Source organism: Enhydra lutris, unplaced genomic scaffold (genome assembly GCF_002288905.1).
Source record: "Enhydra lutris kenyoni isolate GAN:26980312 unplaced genomic scaffold, ASM228890v2 scaffoldscaffold2, whole genome shotgun sequence".
NCBI lineage: Eukaryota > Metazoa > Chordata > Mammalia > Carnivora > Mustelidae > Enhydra > Enhydra lutris.
The window spans coordinates 47,230,098-47,253,258 of record NW_019154086.1 but is presented as its reverse complement, the minus strand read 5'-3'; the positions used below and the strand labels follow the sequence as shown (position 1 = coordinate 47,253,258).

Here is a 23,161-nt window from a genome sequence, read left to right as displayed (position 1 = left end):
TTTCTGAGCTTCAGTTTCCTCAACTGCAAAATCAGGATAATAAAGCATCTGCTTTGCAGGGCTTTTGTGAAGATTAAATGGGTAATGTGTATAAAGTGCCTGGCATTTAAATATTTAATAAATATGTTAATTCTCTTTTTAAAAAAATAGTAAAACACACTAATGCATATGAATGGTGAAACTTAATTGAATCATCATCTTTACACTCACTGCAAGGAAAACCAGGAAATGAACAATTTTAAGTTTTCAAACTCTACAATATAAAAAGGCTATAATGGAGTAGGTACTTAGTACCATATGGACATTAAACGGGATTCTTCTCCATTTAACTCTATTGTCCTTTGAATGATCAAGGTACATTTTAAAATGTACTCAATATTACAGAACTATGAGATGTTTCGTATATTATATAGGAGCATTAACAAAACACCTATTTTTAGTGGTATTATTTCCAAGTTTTTAAGTTATATCCAAACAGAAACAAACTCATAAGGTCTAAATGAATCGTACTATTTGTCTTAGACAAAAGCAGTCTGGAACAAGAATAACAGTAATAATTTTTATTCAGAATTTACCATATACCAAGAAGTGTTTTGGCATGTGACATGAATTATCACAAAACCTCCATGAGGTAGATAATATTCCCAGCTTATAGAAAAGGAAACTAAAGTATGAATACTTCAGTAATTTGTACAACTTGTAAATGGTAGAATTGAGATTTGAGCCCAGGCAGTCTGGCTCTAGAATCAATATTCTTAATTACCATTCACAACTGCAGAGTAAGATGTTTCCATTCTCCGCAAGTAAGTGAAACCATATGATAACTGCCTACTTGTGGAGCATAAGGAATAACACAGAGGACATTGGAAGATGGAGAGGAGAAGTGAGTTGGGGGAAATTGGAGAGGGAGACAAATCATGAGAGACTGAGGACTCTGAGAAACAAACTGAGGGTTTTGGAGGGAAGGGGAAGGTAGGGTCAGGTGATCCTGGTGGTGGGTATTGTGGAGGGCACGTATTGCATGGAGCACTGGGTGTGGTGCATAAACAATGAATTTTGGAACACTGAAAAAAATTAAATTTAATTTTAAAAAGATGTTTATATTCTATATTTTAAACTCCAAACACTTGAGGTACTTCTAAAACTTATATAAATAGGTGTATATTTAAATTATGCAAAAGAAAGTTAAATACTATAATCTATTCTGTAATGCTATTAAATGGTATAATACTTAATGCGGATATGGAATAAATCTTAAGCTATGTTAATTAGCCACATATTTAAAATGAATTTATGTGTAATATAAATCTTATGAATTTTTGGCTAACTACTGAAAATGTAGCTAAATATTAAAATAGCAAGGACTTAGCCATCTTTACATGGTTTTGGTGAAAAAGGAATTCTCATTCTTCATTAATCTACATGTTTAGATTCCTTTATGTGAAGATTTAATTATGATATTTATGCTGCCTTCTTCCTTTTGGTACAGATCATGTAAACGGACACTGCACAAGTCCAACCTCTCAAAGTTGCAGTTCTGGAAAACGTCTGTCCAGCGCTGATGTTTCAAAAGTAAATCGCTGGGGTCCTGGAAGACCACCATTTAGGAAAGCACAATCAGCTGCTTGCATGGAAATTTCTTTACCAGTCACAACAGAAGGTAAGTTAAACATACAAATTTTTGTGGATACAATTAAAATTTTATATGCTATGATAATGGGAGCTAGAGGACAAGGGATATATGTCTTGTTACAGTCAGTTCTAGGCAATGAGTAACTGAAAGCCTGGTCAAGCTGTGGCCATGACTGCAAATTTATTCTTCACAATACTTCCTTCTTCATCTCTAAAAGCGGAATGGTTCTTCTCATTGGTAGACACCTCCTCTGTACAGGGGAGTCCTATGCCTTAATCAGTTCTCTACACTCCCAGCAGCAATTGAGTTTCCTTCCATCTCAGTGGTAAGCCGTTTAGTGTCTTTATTAGTAGATATTTAATGTTTTGCAACCCTCATTTCCTCAACTGTCAAGTGAATGCGACCAAGAAAAAGGCAAAATCTTAAGTTCTAAAGTTTGCAATCTTCATATGTTTTTAAAAGGATTAATTGCATATTTATGCAGTGAGTGTTGGAGCAGGAATTAAAGTGTAAAAGCTAGAAGGTCAGAAATTTTCAGAGGGAGAAAAAAAGGGAATCATGAAACTTAGTTGCAACAGTATTGCTGACAAAGAACTTTGAGGAAAGACAGGAAAAAATAATCTTAGATTTTCTATGGTAATTCTTTCTATAAAGTAATTCCCCATTTACCACTCTTCAAAAAAATTTTTAGTAATGATTTAAAAATTTATTATTTTTAAATACTAAATCTAGTTCATGGATGTGCAGATAATGAAGTTATCTCTTTCACAGGTGTATGAGTAACAAACTTGAATGTTAATGAACCATGAATGGAAAAACTTTGAAAGCATATTAGCTAGGAATTTTATAATAGGAGCAAAATGTAAAGTTATAGAAGTAGCACGCTTAATCACTGGATTGTTGAGAATTTTGAGTTTTAGATATTTCTGCCTCTAACTTGTATTGGATTCTGGGACAATTGCTTAACTCTAGGTCTCTGTCACCAAATCTATAAAATTGCATAGATTATATCCAAGCTCCTTCTCATATCTAAATTCTATTACAAATAATTATTTTTACAAATTTGTTGTATGATAGAAGGGGGCAATTAGGAATACTATATTTTGCTTTTTAGAAAAAGAAAAGTCAAAGGACCTTATATTGAGTCTCTTTTTATAAAAATGAGTCACACTTGCACCTATCAAGAAAGAAAAGAAGTGAATGCAGTAGAAAAAAGAGTATGAGGAACTTGAACTCTGGAGCAATTATAAGTACAAAATGTTCCTAGTAGTATTTAACTGAGGGAGGTACATTATGCTTATTGGAGTGTGCTCATGTATAAGTGTTGATGAGCAGGAAAACTTGAAACCATCCAGCTTCCTTTAGGTGTCCTGAAGCCCTCTCAAAGATTACCATTAACAATGAGATAGGCCTGCCTACAGCTTCTTTGGTCCCAGGTAAAGTTAGAACTGGATTTGGATTCAAGGTAGGTAGCCTGAAAGTAGTTCAGGAATATAGCATTTGCTCTTTGGACTTGGTAAATACTCCAGTTTTTAGGACTATAGTTACTCCAAATATAGCAAAACCAAAAATTATGTCAGGGAAATGTATTCACCAAGAACATTTGTGACCTTTCAGGTAAGTATCACCATAATGTTGTCAGTAGGTGGGAATTGCCAAGAAATCATTAGGAATATTTTCAATGATTGAGAGATAGAAAGGAAGCATAATTAAAATGGTACCAGAAATTCGTATAACCTTGACTACTCAGACTAAATATTTTTTTCCAGATTACAAATTTCAACTAATTTGTGAAGTAATATAGGGAGAAAAACATAGTGAACTGGAACTCTGGAGACTCCACTTCTAGTCCCAGCAGTTAACAAGGAATCAAATTCCACTTCCCTTTCATAATTTTGGTTTTCATGTACTAAGTCTGACTTTACTTGTTATGGAAATACACTAAGAATTTTTGTTTTTCTGAATTTCTATAGAAAGCCGAGAAAATTCCTATAATCGTTCTAGAAGCTCTAGCATCTCCAGTATTGACAAAGATTCGAAAGAAGCAATTACAGCACTATACTTCATGGAGTCCTTTGCTCGGAAAAATGACCCTACGGTCTCCCCTTGTTTGTTTGTTGGAACTAGTCTGGGAATGGTGTTAATCATCTCCCTGAACCTTCCTTCAGCAGATGAACAAAGATTTACAGAGCCAGTCATGGTATTCCCAAGTGGTAAGAGTTTTTATTTATTCCTTAAATGCTACTTTTTAACATTTAGATGTAAAATAATGTAGAACATTAATTTGTATTGCTTGATCTGGAATAAAGTTTATAAGTATTCTCTGTACTGGAAACTATTGAAAATTTCATAAATCATACTATCCCAACATTTGTCATACAGCAAATTACCATTCCTTAGAATAAAATAATACAATTAATTCTATGGTAGGAAACTGTGGAACTGCCCACCTAAACAATGCCTTAGGAGAAAGGTTTCTGAAAAGCACTACAGAAAACCATAATGCAAAATTTAAAGTATTTAATGAATTGAAGCATTTCTCTAAAGTTCCATGTCAGATCAGATCCTATGAGTATTTTTTATCATCCCTGAAAAACTCAGAATGATTAATCTAGGAGCAGTCTGACTTGACATGGCTTTCTAAAATCCTTGGTAACCTTCCCATCTTGTTTCAAAGGCATGGCACATAATTTATTTCCTTTTTATTCTAGTGCCTAAAGAATTTAATATGTTAGGAGTACTTTGCTAAAGCATGTGTTGTATTCTCTCGAATTATCTTTCTTTCCTTCCAAAGAAGAGTGTGATTCCTCATGCAATTCCTTTGAATACTTTAAAATTTGTTCTCAGTAACTCTTCCTTTGTATTTCCTATGTATGATGTTTTCAGATAGTTTTTAAGTAGAAAAATAAAGAATTTTATCGATATATAGGATAAGGAATTTTTTTTTTGGATAAGGAATTTTATTTTAAAAGTATACACACACACACACACACACACACACACACACACACGTAGAATACTGTTAGAGGGGCTCCTGGGTGGTTCAGTGGGTTAAAGCCTCTGCCTTCGGCTCAGGTTATGATCTCAGGGTCCTGGGATTGAGCCCCGCATCTGGCTCTCTGCTCAGCGGGGAGCCTGCTTCCCCCTCTCTCTCCGCCTGCCTCTCTGCCTGCTTGTGATCTCTGTCAAATAAATAAATAAAATCTTTTTTTAAAAAAAGAATACTAGGTTAGAGTAATATTTTGTTAACTGGTGTGCTAAATTCCTGTAGATTTTTACTTATAGGTGGAATAGTCAGCTCTCTACGAGTGTGGCAATTTAGATGTGTGTGTGTGTGTGTGTGTGTGTGTGTGTGTGTGTGTGTGTGTTGAACAATTGAATTGATCTTCTCATACTATGGATACTAGAGGGCCAAGATTAAGGTGTCAGCAGTTCTAGTTTCTTCTGAAGCCTCTGTCCTTGGCTTATAGATAGCCACCCTTACCATGTCTTCCCATGGCTGTCCTTCGGTGTGCATGTACCCCTGGCATCACCCTGTGTACCCTAATCTCTTCTTAGACACCAGTCAGTTTGAATTAAGGCCCACTCTAACAACCTCCTTTTAACTTAATCATCTCTTTAAAGGCTCCAACTTAAATTAATCACCTTCTGAGGCACTAAGGTTTAGGACTTCAACATATGAATTTGATGGGACACAATTCAGCCCACAAAATGCACTGTATTTTAAAAGTTAATCTGTTAGGGTCACTTTAATTATAAACATACTTCATGATGAGAAAATATTTTACTACATTCCTAATTTTAAAGAAATATGCACAATTCTCTTACAGTGGTTGAGTTAGAGCCAGATCAGTAAAGTCATAGTGAATTATGAAACATTAATTCAATCCACTATTTAACCAATAAATTGTTATCCATATTGGATACCTAATATGTGCCAAGCACTCCTTACAAGTTTAAAGGTGAAAATCTAACTCTTGTGTACACAAGTTTACAAGTGTAAGCAGAAGACAAATTTCTAAGAGATATTCTAACAAATATGGTTTTCCAAGTCACAAGCCTAGAAATATACACATCTGGAACTACTTGAACGGATCTCTCAATATTACAGGAAAGTCCTTTACCATTCTTAACAAACAGACATAGACTAAAAATGATGGCAAAATACAAAATAAGTAGAGATTTAACTTAATAATGTGGTATCTAGTTAGTAAATATTTGCAAAGCTTTTCCTTAACTATTTAAAGATAAATAATGGGAACCTGTCTTCTCCAATTTTCTGTCATTATTCTCCAGTTCTTTCAAGACTTTAGTTAATATATCAGTTCACCAACTGTAACAAATATAACACAAATACAAACAAAGGACAAAGGGAGCATATGAGAACTCTCTGTACTCAATTTTCTGTAACCCTAAAACTGTTCTTTAAAAAAAGTATTTTTTAAGCGATACATGAAAGAGTTAACTGTGAAGCTAAGTTCAGACGTGTTTCATAAATAACCATGGAAAAGAGAGAAAGCCTAACTGGAAGATTATAAGAGACTACTATGAACAATTATATGCATATAAAGTAAACAACCTAAAAGAAACAAAAAAATTCCTAGAAACATAAAACCTACCAAGACTGAATCATGAAGAAATAAAATGTCTGAACAGATCTATAACTAACAAGGAGATTGAATCAGCAATCAAAAGCCTCTCAACAAAGAAAAGCCCACTTCTCCTTTTTAAGGAATCTTTTCACATTTATTTACTGTGGTTGTCTTGACAACAAATTCAAGGATATGAAAATTTGAAGTGAACTAAATCATTGAATTTTAGAATCGAAAACACCTAAAGATTATCCATTCCGTGTAGTTATCCCTTTAGTCTGTATCAGAATTACTTGGAGGGTATATTACAACACAGATTATTGGTCCCCACCTCCAGAGTTTCCAATTTGGTAGGTCTGGGGTGGAGTCTGAGGATTTGCATTTTTAACAACCTCCCAGGTGATTCTACAAATGCAACTTTACATGCTGGGATGGAAAAAGCTATGATTCTTGCCTCATGTGGGAAAAACCCAGTGCTTCCTCCTTCTGTGCTTGTCCTATGTACCTCTTTTACTTTCACACTTCTTCCACACTCGGAACACTTCCGACACCAAACGCGTGGAGGTTTTTCCTCATAGCAAGCAATTCTTTGCAACACCAGCAGAATGTCCCACAATTTAACTCGACTCTGATACTATCTGCAAGTAACTATCACATCCCACAGGTTAAGGGCTCAGTTCCACAAAACTGCCCTCTCTCCTTCCTTTAGACACCAGTCACAAGTCTAGTTTGTCACCTGTGCTTATGACCCATTGGCTATAAATCTGGGGTTCCCACAACCCCCTCCTTGGGTTCAAATAATTTGCTAGAGTAGCACACGGAGCTCAGGAAAACTGTTTACTTACCTTTTACTTGTTTATTATTAAAAGATACTGATGAACATCCAGATGGAAGAGATGAGTAGGGAAAAGAAGCCAGAGCTTCCACGTCTTCTCCAAGAGAAACCCTCTCCCTGCACCTCCACCTATTCACCAACCCAGAAGCTCTCAGTACCTCTTCCTTGAGTTCTTACAGAGGCTTTATTAATTACATAGGCATGGTTGACTAAATCATTGACCACTGGTGATTGGATTCAATCTCAAGGCTCCTCCTCCTCCTTCCCTGGAGTGGGGAAGGGGTGGGACTAAAAGCACCAACCCTCTAATCACATTGTTGGTTCCTCTGGTACCAGCCCCATCCTTGGGTGAGGTCTAAAAGTCACCTCAATAATAAAAGACACTTGTGTTGCCCTCACACTTAGAAATTCCAAGGGTTTTAGGAGCTCTGTGTCAGAAACAGAATAAAGACCAAATATATGTTTATTATAAATCACAGTATTACACATGCATATTCAGCTTAATCACAATTCTGGTTAAATTTAATTCTACCGGGGCACCTGGGTGGCTCAGCGGGTTAAAGCCTCTGCCTTCGGCTCAGGTCACGATCCCGGGTTCCTGGGATCGAGCCCCGCATCGGGCTCTCTGCTGGGCAGGGAGCCTGCTTCCTCCTCTCTCTGCCTGCTTCTCTGCCTACTTGTGATCTCTGTCAAATAAATAAATAAAATCTTTTTAAAAATTTTTTAATTCTACCTATTTCATTTCTATACTTGTGTAGCTGAACATGCCTAGAGAACAATATATAAACACAATAAATAGTCTCATTTTGAAATAAATCATTAATAACTTCAACTAGGCTTTTATGCTCCCGGATAATTATATTTACTGTATTTCCCTAGTCCTCTCTCCCATGCTCTTGAACAATTCTATTTCTCCACTCTCCTCAAACCACCAGTATCTCCTTTGCTGTTTTCAATGTCTGCAATGTCCACATGTCCTCTTTAACTGAGGAAATTGAAACAAGCAGATAACAACTTCAACCACCACATCTACCAACCTGTTTGTCCAGGGTGTCTATATTCTCTCCTGTGCTATGACTAAGCTGTGAAAGCTCCCAATTTGGCCAACTTCTCTACTTGTACACTCAAAAAAAAGTCAATCCAGCAACTTTTCCTCTGTTTCCTTTATATAATTTTATTATATTTGCATTATTACACCTTATTGTGTAATTATAATAGTAATCAGTACTTATCTTTATGCTAGATCATTATACAAACATGCTGCTCATTCTCCCATTAAAAGAGAAAAACTTGGAGTGCCTGGCTGGCTCAGTTGGTATAGCATGTGATTCTTGCTCTCAGGGTTGTGAGTTCAAGGCCCACACTGGGTGTATAGGTTACTTAAAAGAAAATTTAAAATCTTATATATATAAATAAGAGAAACTCTCTTGAATCTATCCTCCAAAATGCTCCTTTTCATTTTTTTCTTTAATGCAAAATTCCTTGAAATGTTTGTGTTGTATTCACTATTTCCAATTTTCTTCTCCAATTCTCTCCTCTCCATTCTAATCAAGCTTTCTCCCATACCTATCAATATAACCTCTATCTAGGTCACCACTGACCTCATGGCTACATCCAATGGTCAGTTCTCAATGCACATCTTACTTGACATGTCAGCAACATATTGCACAGTTTACCATTGTCCCTACATTAAAAACACTTCATTTGGATTCCAGAACACTTTATTTACCTACTTTTCTTCCTAACTTTCTAGCCATTCCTTATCAGTCCACTTTACTGGTTCCTTCTCATTTCACTGGACTTAAAACATCAGAATGCCCAAAGACTGACTTGAACCTTTTCTGTTTTCTATTTATATTCAAGGCTAAAATGAAATCTACCATCCTCATGACTTCAGTGCCATTGATAATCTGATGGGTCATATATTTGTATTTATTGTCTGCAACCATCTCCAAATTTCTGACATAGATATCCAGCTACTTAACATCCACTTGAATGTCTAATAAGCATTTCAAACTTACCATGTCCAAAACTGAGTTCCTGGTATTCCTTTCCTTTCTCCCATATTCTTTCCCACATCTGTTAACAGCAATCTGATCCTTCCAGTTTCTCAGGTCAGAAACATTAGAATCATCCTGGACCACTCTGTTTCTTTCACACTCTAAATCCAGTTTATTAGCAAATTCTGTTGGCTTGACCTTTACAGTATCCTTAGATTCTGATCATTGCTCACCATCTCTGCTGTTAACACCTGTTTGGAGGAAACCTCTATCCATTTCTTGCCTATTAACTGTTCTCCCTTTGTTCAAACTTGATTCCCTCTAGAATATGCCTAGCAGGAATAGTGATCCTGTTAAATGAAAATTTGATTACAACACTCTATTCTCAAACTCTTCCTCATACCAAGTAAAAGTCTAATGCTTTTGGGGGCGCCTGGATGGCTCAGTGGGTTAAAAGCCTCTGCCTTCTGCTCAGGTCATGATCTCGGAGTCCTGGGATCAAGCCCCGCATTGGGCTTTCTGCTCAGCGGGGAGCCTGTTTCCCCCTCTCTCTCTGCCTGCCTCTCTGCCTAATTGTGATCTCTCTCTGTCAAATAAATAAAATCTTTAAAAAAAAAAAGTGGAATGCTTTTGGCATTATCCTTTTTTCCCATGGAACACTGGGACAACTGTTCTTTTAGTCCTTGACCCTCATACTGAAACGCCTAAACCCTGCTCTCCTATCTTCTTCAGTAACCCTTGTAGAACATTAACAGGCTTCTTAGTTGTTTTTTTTTTTTAATGAATATTTTGTAGTTTTTTTTTAATTTCTTTTTAGTGTAACAGAATTCATTGTTTATGCACCACACCCAGTGCTCCATGCAATACGTGCCTTCCATAATACCCACCACCAGGCTCACCCAACCTTCCATCCCCCACCCCTTCAAAACCCTCAGATTGTTTTTCAGAGTCCATAGTCTCTCATGGTTCATCTCCCCTTCCAATTTCCCTCAACTTCCTTCTCCTCTCCATCTCCCCATGTCCTCCATGTTATTTGTTATGCTCCACAAATAAGTGAAACCATAGGATAATTGACTCTCTCTGCTTGACTTATTTCACTCAGCGTAATTTCTTCCAGTCCCATCCATATTGATACAAAAGTTGGGTATTCATCCTTTCTGATGGAGGCATAATACTCCATAGTGTATATGGACCACATCTTCTTTATCCATTCATCCGTTGAAGGGCATCTTGGTTCTTCCCACAGTTTGGTGACCGTGGCCATTGCTGCTATGAACATTGGGGTACTGATAGCCCTTCTTTTCACTACATCTGAATCTTTGGGGTAAATACCCAGTAGTGCGATTGCAGGGTCATAGGGAAGCTCTATTTTTAATTTCTTGAGGAATCTCCACACTGTTCTCCGAAGTGGCTGCACCAACTTGCATTCCCACCAACAGTGTAAGAGGGTTTCCCTTTTTCCACATCCTCTCCAACACATGTTGTTTCCTGTCTTGCTAATTTTGGCCATTCTAACTGGTGTAAGGTGGTACGTCACTGCAGTTTTAATTTGAATCTCCCTGATGGCTACTGATGTTGAACATTTTTTCTGTGTTTGTTAGTCATTTTTATGTCTTCTTTGGAGAAGAGTCTGTTCATGACTTCTGCCCATTTTTTGACTGGATTACTTGTTTTTTGAGTGTTGATTTGAGAAGTTCTTTATAGATCTTGGATACCAGCCCCTTATCTGAAGTGTCATTTGCAAATATATTCTCCCATTCCATGGGCTCCCTCTTAGTTTGACTGTTTGCTTTGCTGTGCAGAAGCTTTTGATCTTGATGAAGTCCCAAAAGTTCATTTTTGCTTTTGTTTCCTTTGCCTTTGGAGACATGTCTATACTGCCTAGAGCAATCTATACTTTTAATGCCATTCCAATCAAAATTCCACTGGTATTTTTCAAAGAGCTGGAGCAAATAATCCTTAAATTTATATGGAATCAGAAGAGACCCTGAATTGCTAAGGAAATATTGAAAAAGAAAAACAAAACTGGCGGCATCACATTACCTGATTTCAAGCTTTACTACAAGACTTTTTAGTTTTGAGGTGGATTTTAAAACACAACTGGGATAGTAAATCACCTAAGCATGTTATTTTAAAATTTTATCAATTTTAAGTACTTCAAATTATAGAGTACTTTCTAAATGGACTATATTTTTATTTATCATCCTTCCTTTTTCAAGTGTCTGTTTTATGTACATTCTTGAGGCATATCACCCTGGGTTAATCCCCTTACTCTCTCTGCATGATGTCAAAGGACAAAGGAAGGAAAAGACTGCTGGGACATTGCTTAAGGGAGAGTCTGGTGATGTCCAAAGGTCAATCTATGTCAAGTTATCTCCTAAGCTGTACAGTATTCTGCCCTCTGGGACTGGTAAAAAAAACCCATAGGTAAAAATTGGTCATGGATATTCAAATTTGGAGAATCAAGGTAAGTAAACTTCTTTTCCATATAAAGATATATAACCCTGCCTAAGAGCCAAAGGATTTTTTAATATAATCAAAATTGTAGCCTGAATTTTATATGTTAAAATTTCATGAAGCGTTCAATTTCAAAAGAAGAAAAAAAAACATTTTCTAGTAAATGAGCCTAAGAAAAAAGGAAATGGACATTGGGAAAGGTATGTGCTATGGTGAGTGCTGTGAAATGTGTAAGCCTGAGGATTCACAGACCTGTACCCCTGGGGCAAATAATAAATAATATGTTAATAAAAATAATTTTAAAAAATAAGGAAATGGGACGCCTGGGTGGCTCAGTTGGTTAAGCAGCTGCCTTCGGCTCAGGTCATGATTCCAGCGTCCTGGGATCAAGTCCCGCATCGGGCTCCTTGCTTGGCGGGGAGCCTGCTTCTCCCTCTGCCTCTGCCTGCCATTCTGTCTGCCTGTGCTCGCTCGCTCTCCCTCTCTCTCTCTGACAAATAAATAAAATCTTTAAAAAAAAAAAAATAAGGAAATGGAATCAGATTGTATGATTTTTTCAGTTGAACTTCTTTCAATAACTGAATATTATGAATTTTCTAAAATTTGCTTTTTATAAAAAGATGTTAAGGGGGACTATATAGTATGGTAAAAGAATACTGGATTAGAAATTAGGAAACCTGAGTTCTAGTTCAGGCTCAGCCACTAATTTGCCATGTGACATGCCCCAAGTCTCATCACTTTCCTGGGTCTCCATTTTCTCATTAATAAAATGAAAAGATTTGATAAGTTGATGTCTTAGGCTCCTCTGAGACCTAACAGTCTACGATGCCAAGTTATTGCAAATGATGAACTCATAAATCTACTGGTTTATTTATATTACTGCAATATTATGACACTATAGATATAAATTATCATTATAAAACATTTACTGCCCATAAATGAATAATAACCATTTTAGAGAGAATTTCACATTGGTTTTTTTTTTTTAAATTTCACATTGTTTTTATAGGTACCTTCCTCTCACTGAAAGGAGCTGTGCTAACATTCTCCTGTATGGACCGAAATGGTGGATTAATGCAGCCGCCATATGAAGTTTGGAGAGATCCAAACAACGTAGACGAAAATGAAAAATCTTGGAGAAGGAAACTGGTCATGAACTGCCCCTCTCCATCCCAAGAAATAGGAGATCATCAGTATACAATAATCTGCTCAGAGAAACAAGCCAAAGTCTTCTCACTGCCTTCTCAGACTTGTCTTTATGTTCATAACATCACCGAGACATCTTTTATACTGCAAGCAGATGTGGTGGTCATGTGTAACAGTGCCTGCTTGGCATGCTTTTGTGCCAATGGGCATATCATGATAATGAGGTACTTGCCTTCTTTATAAATTATCTGGTAATCACAACAATGTGACCAAGGTACAGTTCTGAAAAGTATGTATAATGTGCAATCAAGAAGCAATATGAGATTATTGCTTCATTATATTTGTGAATGATTTGTTTGACAATTTAAGGAGACTATGAGGTTTTTTTTTTTTTTGCTTTTGCTAAAAATGCTTTGTATTATGAATGAAATATGTATTTTCACTGATTTCAAGGAATCTAAGGAATGAGTAATTTTTCTAGTCATTCACACATTCATTCACAAGCATTTACGGAATAATGTTATCTCCCAGATATTATGCTAGGCATAAAATATAAAAGTGAATAAACTACAAGGAAAAGAAATGAACTTACTTTTACTGTTTTATAGTCCACATAAGAACTTTACATATAGAGTTAAATTTGGTCCTTATAATTTCTACAGGACATTGGAAAACAAAGTATTATTTGCATTCTCCATTTTACATATGTTAATAAATTAAAGCTCAAATTTGCCTGAGGTTGCAAGTCTAAGAAAGTAAGAATAGCACTGAACACTATTTTAAAAGTCATCACTGCAACTGAAATATAACATTGTGTAAGTTGAAGGTATACAACATGATAATTTGATATATGTATATATTGTGAAATTACTACCACAATAACATTAGTTAAAACATCCATCACCTCACAGTTACCACTTTTGTGTGTGTGGTGAGAACTTTTAAGATCTACTTTTCTAGCAACTGTTTACATACTGTATACAATACAATATGGTTAACTGTAAGTCATCATGTATATTAGAACACCAGAATTTAAAAATCTTAATATGATATCAGTTGAGAAATTTCATTATACTGTTAGTAAATTAAAATTCATGAGACACAAAATTACATAATGATTTTATAAGTTCAACGAACACTTAATAAACATAATCTATGTAGAAGTCACTATCATTTGTTTTAATAACTCACCTGGTTCCAAAAATCACTGAGACAGTTAAGCATTATACTATGTCTGTGAAGGATACAAAAGCTAGTAAAAACATAATCCTAGTCCTTAAAAATCTTACTATCAAATTGGGGGAGATAAGACCGATACACAAGTAATTATAACACAAAAAATACATATTCCAGCAGAGGAAATATAGGGTAAAATCTTCTAGACACAAACTAAGTCCTCAGAATTCAAAATCATGAGATAGTATACGTTATTAAAAAGGAGATGTTGGAAAGAAAGTAACCTGAAAAAGTATATTGGGGTAAATTATTGAGGACTTTAGTGGCAGGCTAAAGAGTTTGATATTAATCAGTGAGCAGCTAACCTTTCTAGCTATACATTAGGAAATAATACAGAGAGCTTGAAATGGTCTTCTGAACTGAAGTGTTAGCTATATAGAAAGCAAGGTAGAAACAGATGTGAGGGATAATTGAGGGAAACTTGCTGAATGTAAAACTGATTGTGAAAGGTAATAGAGATTGTTATATCTCAGGATTAGAAGAGAATTTAAAGGTTAAAATTTTTTTATGAACTTGAATAACAGTAATGTCATTAGCAGATAGGAAACTCATGAAAATTTGGAAAAGCTGATAATGAGAATTTTGAGAATGAATGCCTTGAATTTGAGGTGTTTTTAAGCCATCCCACAGAAGTTTGGCAAGCAATTTCAGGTCTGGACTCTAGAAAATATGGAAGATCCAGCTTTGGAAGTCATCCATGTAAATGCATTAGTGGAAGTTACAGGAGTGAATGAGATCATCAAAGAAGATAGTATAAAAAGAAAGGAGAAATAGACTGATCTGGGAACAAAAACTTAAGGATATCTCTACATTCATGTAGTAGAAAAGAGACAAAATCCAGCAGAGGATAATGAGAAGTCATCAGAGATAGAGGAAAAAGATGAGAATAACTTCATGAAAGGATAGAAGAGTATCCAAACAAAAGAAAGAAGACCACCAAAACAATGGTCAAGAGGTAGTCAGATATAGCAGAGAGCCAAAGAATTGGGGTAGAAGAAAAAACATTAGGCCAGGCAACTAAAAGGTATTAGTGATCCTTGAGACGGCAAATCTTGGGAGCATGGTAGAGGCAAAAAGTAAATTTTCAATGGAGCTAGAGGCAGTGGTATAGATCAGGAGTTGACAGACTACCACCCACAGACTATATCTATCTTGCCCTTCCCCTAATCTGATATTGTACAGGCTGCAAGGTTAAGAATGGATTTTAAATTTTAAAATGTTGAAAAAAATCAGACAATATTTCATAATATGTGAAAAATATATGAAATTCAAATTTCAATGTCCATAAATAAAGGGTTTTTTGGAACCCAGCCACATCCATTTGCTTACCTAATGTCTGGCTGCTTTTGCATAAAAAGGCAGAGTTGAGTAGATGTAAGAGAGACCCAGTGACCTGCAAAGCCTACAATATTTACAAGCTGGCACTTTAATATAAGTTTGCCAACCCCCAGTATAGAGTATTGTTTCAGGAAATTTTTTGGTTAAAAAAAGTGATGAGAAACAAGAAAGTTGTTCAAGAGCAAGACTAGGTTTTCAAGAGTGTTTTTACTGTTTTATTTTCTTTAATAGGGGAGACATGAGTATATTTGTAATCCAAAGAAAAGTAGTTAAAGTTTAAAAAAAAAATAAAAACAATCATTTACTGTCTTCTCATTCTCTTAGATATTTCTGGTTCCTTCTCTTCTTATCTGGTTTCTTTTTCTCAAATTGTTTTTTGGTTATTTGTCATGGAAATCGTTCCAGTCTTGTTTGAAAATGATGACTTAACTCCTAGAATGCCTTCGTTTCAAGAGGGAAAAAGATGTATATCACACATATCCTCCTGTCCCCTAAGCTCCCATTTAGTCACTCCAAATTTTTATTTTAAATTAAAAGACATTAAACTATTGTCACAGTTGAGATTTTTGGCTTGATAGTGATTACCTTATTTTTGCAAAATTTTAGTGTGTCTTGTTTTCTCAAATGATTTTGGGTATATCTGAAAATTGATTTGCATTTAAATAAATATGTGCTACAAATGACACTTCGAGGAGGGAAATTTCTTGAGAAATGACAAACAATAGTTTAAAAACCAACAGGAGTCATAGCAACAGGAGAGTTATTATTTTCCTAGATCTTCTCAAGTCCTACTTTTCTGATAGTTGGCGGGTAGCTAATGATTATCTATATTCTAATGTACCCAGACCTTGAAAATAGTAGAAAGTGATACTAGAGGCTTATCTATAAATGAGTTCTCAGACTGGGCTGTGACAGTCATATTTAGTGAGAATCATTGTTAGTTTTGTGAACTATTTCCTTATAAAATGTCCCCTGCACAGAAAAAACATCTATTTTTCAGCTTTAAAATCACTTAGTTCCATGCCTGCTTAGGCAACACATATAATAAAATTATTTGGTTCCTAGTCTTTTGCAATTGAATTACTCCCTAAAATAATTATACCATTTTTGTTTTCTTGGCTTACTTTTATTATGCTACATAAATAATGTAGTTTATCAGAAAAGTCTATTGGCATCCCTTCCCCATTGCTACCCATTTATTTGACTGAATCTATCATGGTTTAACGGGGTTTGTTTTGGACTCGTATCTTAGAGACCTTAATTACTTGAAATGCCATAACATATAAGTCTTTGAAATCCAGTATATAATTTACATTTACAGAACACCTCAGTTCACACAAAACACATATCAACTGCTCAATGACCATATATGTCTAATGGCTACCATATTGGATGATTTGGTGCTAGAACCTCATGGAAAGCTTATTCCAACTGCACAGATTTCAGGTCCCATTTTATATTATGAAGTTCGAAGGCTTAACTTGTAATTATAAACTATTTTCATAAGAGAAATCAGCACTTTTTTTCAAGTTATTTGTTATAACTTTTTTTTCAAAGTACTGGTTTTATTATCTGGGATAATTTAAAATTATTATACACATTAAAATCAGTTGCATGAATTTAAAGTTTGAAATTTAATGACAAGTTTGCAGATTTTTCCCCTTTTGGCATTAGAGGTGTGATCTAAAAGCAGTGAGATTAATTTTCTTTGGTATTTTGCAAAACTGGCTCATGGCAGCATCCAAGGGGACATTCTAATAAGTATTTAAGCAAAATCATGGGCTACAACATTAGCATAAGACTATAGCTATTTGGTAAAAAAAATACAAAGGTATTCCTTTGGCTATGCAAATTCTGATCTATTATCTGTAACTTATTCTCGTTCCCATATAACCTCAAGCATGATTATTTATTAATCATGCCTTCAGCCCAGGTGAAGTGATAGGTAATTTTCACATCCTATGTATAGAGGGAGTAGAGGAATGGGGAGCAAAGCCACTCCATTGCTGGGCACAGTGAACTGGATCTATTCCACATGTCCATTAGTGCATAACTTCCTCAGACTCAGGAGTTTTGCCTTGAAGGGAGATAGTAGGCCAAGTATGTAGCCAGCCATTTCTAGTTATGGTGTTTTTGCCATAATCGAAGACTATAACCATATTGTAGGAATTTGTGAAATGTTGCAAAATATATCCTGAAATTGCTGGCCACTACAATTAATCCAACCTTCAAGGATATCTGCTAAATATCTGTGTGGATTAAGATAAAGAACTGGGCCCATGATTTTTTGTGTATATGTGATTTTATATGAGTCTAGTTTGTTTTTTGTTTTTTGTTTTTTTACACTGAGACTTCAAGAGAATAAAAAGAAACAACCATAAAATAGTGGTATAAAAATAATTTTTTATGTAAGAGTCTGCACATTTTACACAGAAATTAAAGCTTCTAACAACTTGAATATGAAATGTGGATTTGCTTTTTTCCATTCAGCCTACCTAGTCTTCGCCCAATGTTGGATGTTAATTATTTGCCACTGACAGACATGAGGATAGCACGGACATTTTGTTTTACCAATGAAGGCCAGGCATTATACCTCGTCTCTCCTACTGAAATTCAGCGTTTAACATACAGCCAAGAGATGTGTGATAATCTACAGGTAGGTCAGGCACATTTATGAAAACATTGGACGTGGTTGTAAAAAGAGAATGAGAGAGATATCTAAAAGCCAAAATATTACCGGGCAAGGCAATAAACATGCCTTCCCTAGAATATGTTTTGAATATATATTCATCATTGTGATCCTGTCAAGTTTAATATGGGTCTAGAAAAAGTAAGAGAGAAAAAGGGAAAGTGAGAAGGAGAACGTGAAGATCATACACATTAATGGGTGATTTTTTTGTTTGTTCATTTTATTCTTTTTTTTTCTTTTTTTTTTTTTTTTTTTTTTGCCTTTGGAAAATCCTTTTTAAGATTATAAACTTTCTCTCTCAAAAAAAAAAAAAAAAGATTATAAACTCTTTCCTTCTAAGGTGGGGAATATGCATGTACACACAAAAATTTTGCATACAATTTAGAGAGCTCATGAACTTTATTTTAAGAAATCTAAATTTTGATTAAGAGCCATACAGAACAAATACACTTCCTGTAGGTTAGAATTGCACATTTTTCTTTTATCATAGAAGTAAGCAGAACCTTGAAACAGAATAAATATAAATGCCTATCTAACCTTGGACAACCAGTTACAAAATTTTAAAAGAGCATCTTAGAGACTTAATTGGTTCAACCCCCTTATTTTACAAAGAAGAAAACTAAAACTCACCCATTTTAATACAGAGGTTGAGAGTATAAGCTCTGAACTATTTCAGTTGTATTTTGCCCACTTGTATAACTTTGGGCATTTTACTTAACACCCTGTATGCTCTATCTTGGAGCATCACTGAGAATTAAGTAAAAATGCTGAACATAGTGCCTAGAACATAGTATATTTTAAAAATAAATAATAATTTAATTATTATAGTTATTCAACAAATACTTATTGAGTTGTTAATGTATACCTGGTACTTGGCATATGATAAAATACAGTGATAAAACAAGATACGACTCCCTACCCGTTAATGTGAAGGGAACTAAGTAAACAGACAACTACAGCACTTTGTGGAAGAGACTGCCTATATGTGGCTGTGTCAGCACTAGAGAGACATGGAAGAGGGTCCCCTGGGTTGATGGGACAGCAGGGATGGCTGGTTAGAAAGAGTTTTAAGGGCTGAGTAGCAGTTGTCCATAAGAATGGATGGCTGGGAATGGAAAAAGTAATGATATTCCCAGCAGAGTAGTTGCGTGCAAAACCCCGGGGGGTCAGGAAACTGCCAACAAAGTGCAGAGTTAGTGAAAAGGATGGAGGGATAATGCTGGAGAATTATTCCAGAGCATATCTTGGAGCACCTTATATGAGCCTAAGGAATCTGACATTTATCCCAAGGGCAATAGGAAGTCATTAAAAAGGTTTAACAGATTGGTTTATGAAAACTAATATTCTGGTTGCATATGGTTTCGAGGAATGAGGGAGAACAATCAGGAGGGTTTTTTTTTCTTAATAATTAAGGCCAAAAACAAGTGTCTTAAAATAAGGCAGCCAGCAGTGAGAATGGAGAAAAGTTAGCATATTCAATAGCTATAAAGTGTAATCAATTAGTTCTTAGATGGAAGGTTCTTAGGTTCTTAGATGTAGCAGTGAGGGAAAGGAAGGAATTAATAATGATTCCTGGGTTTCTGGCTAAGTCGATACCGCTGCCATTTTTTAAATAGAAGGGATCCAGGAGGAAGAGCTCAGGTCTGGTGAGTAGAGGTGAGAGGAAGAGGATAAAGAATGTCAGGCTGCAGGTTCATAGACAAACTAATATTAGGTCACAGATCTCCAGACTTTTGGCTCACATTTCTTCCTCCACACCAGTGGTTCTCAAATTTTAGTCTGCTTCAGAAAGACATGGAGAGCATTTAAAATATAGATAACCAGAACACATTTATGTAGATTCTGATTCAGTATGTGAGGAATGAAGCCTAAGCACCCGTATTTCTAACAAGGTATTTTTCCAGTCATTCTAAAACACATCAAATACTGAAAACAATTGTATCTCACTATGCAGGAGCTGTCTATTTTGACTCGTTTGTCTTTTTTTTTTTTTTTAAAGATTTTATTTATTTATTTGACAGACAGAGATCACAAGCAGGCAGAGAGGCAGGCAGAGAGGCCAAATGCTTCTTTTTAATTTTGCCTCCTGTCTAGCTCTGCGGGGCCAAATGAAAGGCCAGTAGGCTGGTCAATCCAATGCAGAAATGCAAGGTGTGAAATGAAGCCGTAGCAACAGGCTGGTCTTTCTCAAAATTAAATGCAAGCTCCAAGGCTGGAAATCAAGGCTGGAAAGGCTAAATACCAAGTCTATTAATCACTTGCAAGTCATTTCCTTCTCACGATCGTGTCTCAGAAACAAATAAAAGCTCGATGTTTGGGCACACTCACTGCATCCTTTGTCTTAATGATGTTTTTCAAAACTCAAGCAAATTACTGATGGAAGGGAGCAAAGGCAGGATTCTAATTAAGCTGCCCCAGTTTGAAAAGTTGCAGAAGATTGCCAACAGGATTTCAAAACCTGCAGGTATTTAAAAGTAAAAACAGATGAGAAATGAGCCTTGCAATTCATGAGAGTAGCTACGAAGGTGTGTAATTATGACTGAGACCGAAATATAATCCTATCACTTGGAAATTTTGTTCTTTGCTCTACTTTTCACCAATCGATGCTATATATAGACATACTCACCAGGGAAATTCCTTCGGCAGAGGTAAAAAAGAAAAATTACACTTTCCCTTTTCTTGAAAACTGTTAGTACTGTTAATTGAAACTCAAATAAATATTTATTTAGGTGGCGAAATTGAGAAGACTTTCAAATGATGTGTTGGTTTCATTAAATGATGAGTGCTGATCTTTATTGCCTCTAAGATCCTCTCATGTTTTATCTCATTTAATTACTGTAGCTACCCTATGAGGTAGGTACCATTATTATTATTACTATCATCATCATCATCACCACCACCATCATCATTATCCTATTTTGCAGATGGAGAAAGTAAGGCATAGAGAAGTTAAGTAGTTTGCCCTAGGTTGCACAGCTACTATAAATAACAGAACTGAGGTTTGATCCTGTGTGACTACAGAGCCACATTCTTAACCACTATCACATTCTGCCTCTCCAGTAAATTGACAGTTCTTAATTTTACTCTTTTTAAAAGATTTTATTTATTTATTTATTTGCCAGAGAGATAGAGAGAGAGAGAGAGACAGAACACAAACCAGGGGGAGTGGCAGGCAGAGGGAGAAGCAGGCTCCCTGCTGAGCAAGGAGCCCAATGTGGGACTCCATCCCAGGACCTTGAGATCATGACCTGAGTTGAAGGCAGAGGCTTAACCAACTGACCCACCCAGGAGTCCCTTAATTTTACTCTTGATGCTTCCACTTTGAAGAGTTGAACATGTTAGAACATTGGAAAGAATTAATGCACACAATACTATTGTTTCATTTATTATATGTTGCCATTTTCTTTACATAATACATAATACATATGTTGAGTACCATCTGTGTGAAAGTGATGACTATTGCCCACCATATGGTAGTATGTGCTTAAGAAACTTTGCATATGCTATTCCCTTCCCTGGTATGCTCTGCCCTCCTTTTCCTCTGCATTACGTAGCTAACGTCTACCAATCTTCAGACGTCAACTTAAAATATCACTTCCCATTGAATCAGTATTGTTGTAACATTTGGGTAAATACCTAGCAGTACAATTGCTGGGTCGTAAGGTAGTTCTATTTTTAACTTTTTGAAGAACCTCTATACTTTTTTCCAGAGTTTATAGCAGCATTATCAACAATAGCCAAACTATGTCCATTGATAGATGAATAGATAAAGAAGCTGTGGTATATACATACAATGGAATATTACTCAGCCATCAAAAAGAATGAAATCTTGCCATTTGCAACCATGTGGATGGAGTGACAGTATATTATGCTAAGCAAAATAAGTCAGAGAGAGACAAATGACACGATTTCACTCATATGGGGAAGTTAAGAAACAAAACAGATGAACATAGTGGGGAAAAGAGAGGGAGAGAGGGAGAGGTAAACCATAAGAGAGACTCTTCACCATGGAGAACAAGCTGAGGTTGTTGGAGGGGAGATGGTTGGGGGGATGGGTGAAATAGGTAATGGGGATTAAGGAGGAACTCATTGCAATCAGCACCAGGTGTTGTATGTAAGTGATGAACCACTAAATTCTATTCCTGAAACTAAGTCTAACTAACTAGCTAACTAACTAACTATATATATGTATAAAACATCCCAGGCAAGATTTCCTTGACCTCCCCTTCACTCACTCCTCTGTTCACCTACCCTCCTACACCTTGCCTTTGTAGCACTTTCTAAGCTTCTAATCAAATGTAGAACTCGTCGTTCAATGGCTAGCTCTCTCCCCTTCTAGAACACAAGTTCCATGAGGACAGTGCCAGGGCCTGTCTTGTTTGTTACTCTCTTCTGCTTCTCAGAGAACCGGCTACATTTTGCTGATGTGTAAACAGGAAATGCATAAAGGAATGCACGAGACATCATTTGGGGCCTTGTGTGGCTTACATCTCAGTCGTGTTATACAGAAACACGCACCTAAACGGGGAAATGAGTTTAGAAGGAGAGGAGCTCCTTGGAGAAGGGGCTTGTCAAAGCTACAGCATTTGAGCTGGTCTGGAGACAATGAGCCAACATTCCAGATGGACAACATCCAAGAGCCAAGCATGAAGTTAGGCAAGCACAGCCGGCTAAGTAAACTGCTGTAGTGTGTTCATACTTATTTAGAAAATAAGGTGAGAAAAGAGTAGAACAGCAAATGTTGTTTTTCTGTCACTTGAAAGCATTTAAGAATAAGCTGCCTTTTGGGGCCTAAAGACAAATGGATTTGCCTGGTCTGAAGACAGCTGTCTTCACATATTGTTGAAAATTATAAAAGCCAAGATACAAAATGTAACAAGCGCCTTGAACCCATGCCCTGTCCCTCATGGAGAAGAAAAGGAAAAGAGCCCTGGATTTCTGAGAATAGATGCGGAAGGCATCTCCTTCTCTCCTCGGGCTCATATGGTTTTCCTATTCCCTGTGAGGATGATGAGGTTGCAGAATGTCCCAGCCAAGTCAGGAAGAGTCTCTTAAAAATCAGTTTGTCACTTTTTAGCTCAAAATCAATAGAAGAAATCACACAGAGATCAATAGATTTAACTCCATAAAAATTAAAAACTGCTTTATGTCAAAAACTCACACAACCTAAATGAAAGACAAACAATACACCAAGAAAAATATTCCCCACGGTTATGATGATAATATTATTCCCCA

At 36.0% G+C, this 23,161-nt stretch overlaps 1 protein-coding gene across 1 annotated transcript in view; it reads left to right on the top strand.

Annotated features, from left to right (window-relative positions):
• Positions 1-23,161, top strand: part of LOC111150096 (syntaxin binding protein 5 like) — a 416,035-nt gene that overhangs the window by 384,595 nt on the left and 8,279 nt on the right. The window contains exons 22-25 of the mRNA XM_022507443.1: positions 1,490-1,660; positions 3,607-3,846; positions 12,527-12,887; positions 17,728-17,893. Of these exons, the coding sequence (XP_022363151.1) occupies positions 1,490-1,660; positions 3,607-3,846; positions 12,527-12,887; positions 17,728-17,893 (938 nt within the window). The remainder of the gene's footprint in view (positions 1-1,489; positions 1,661-3,606; positions 3,847-12,526; positions 12,888-17,727; positions 17,894-23,161) is intronic.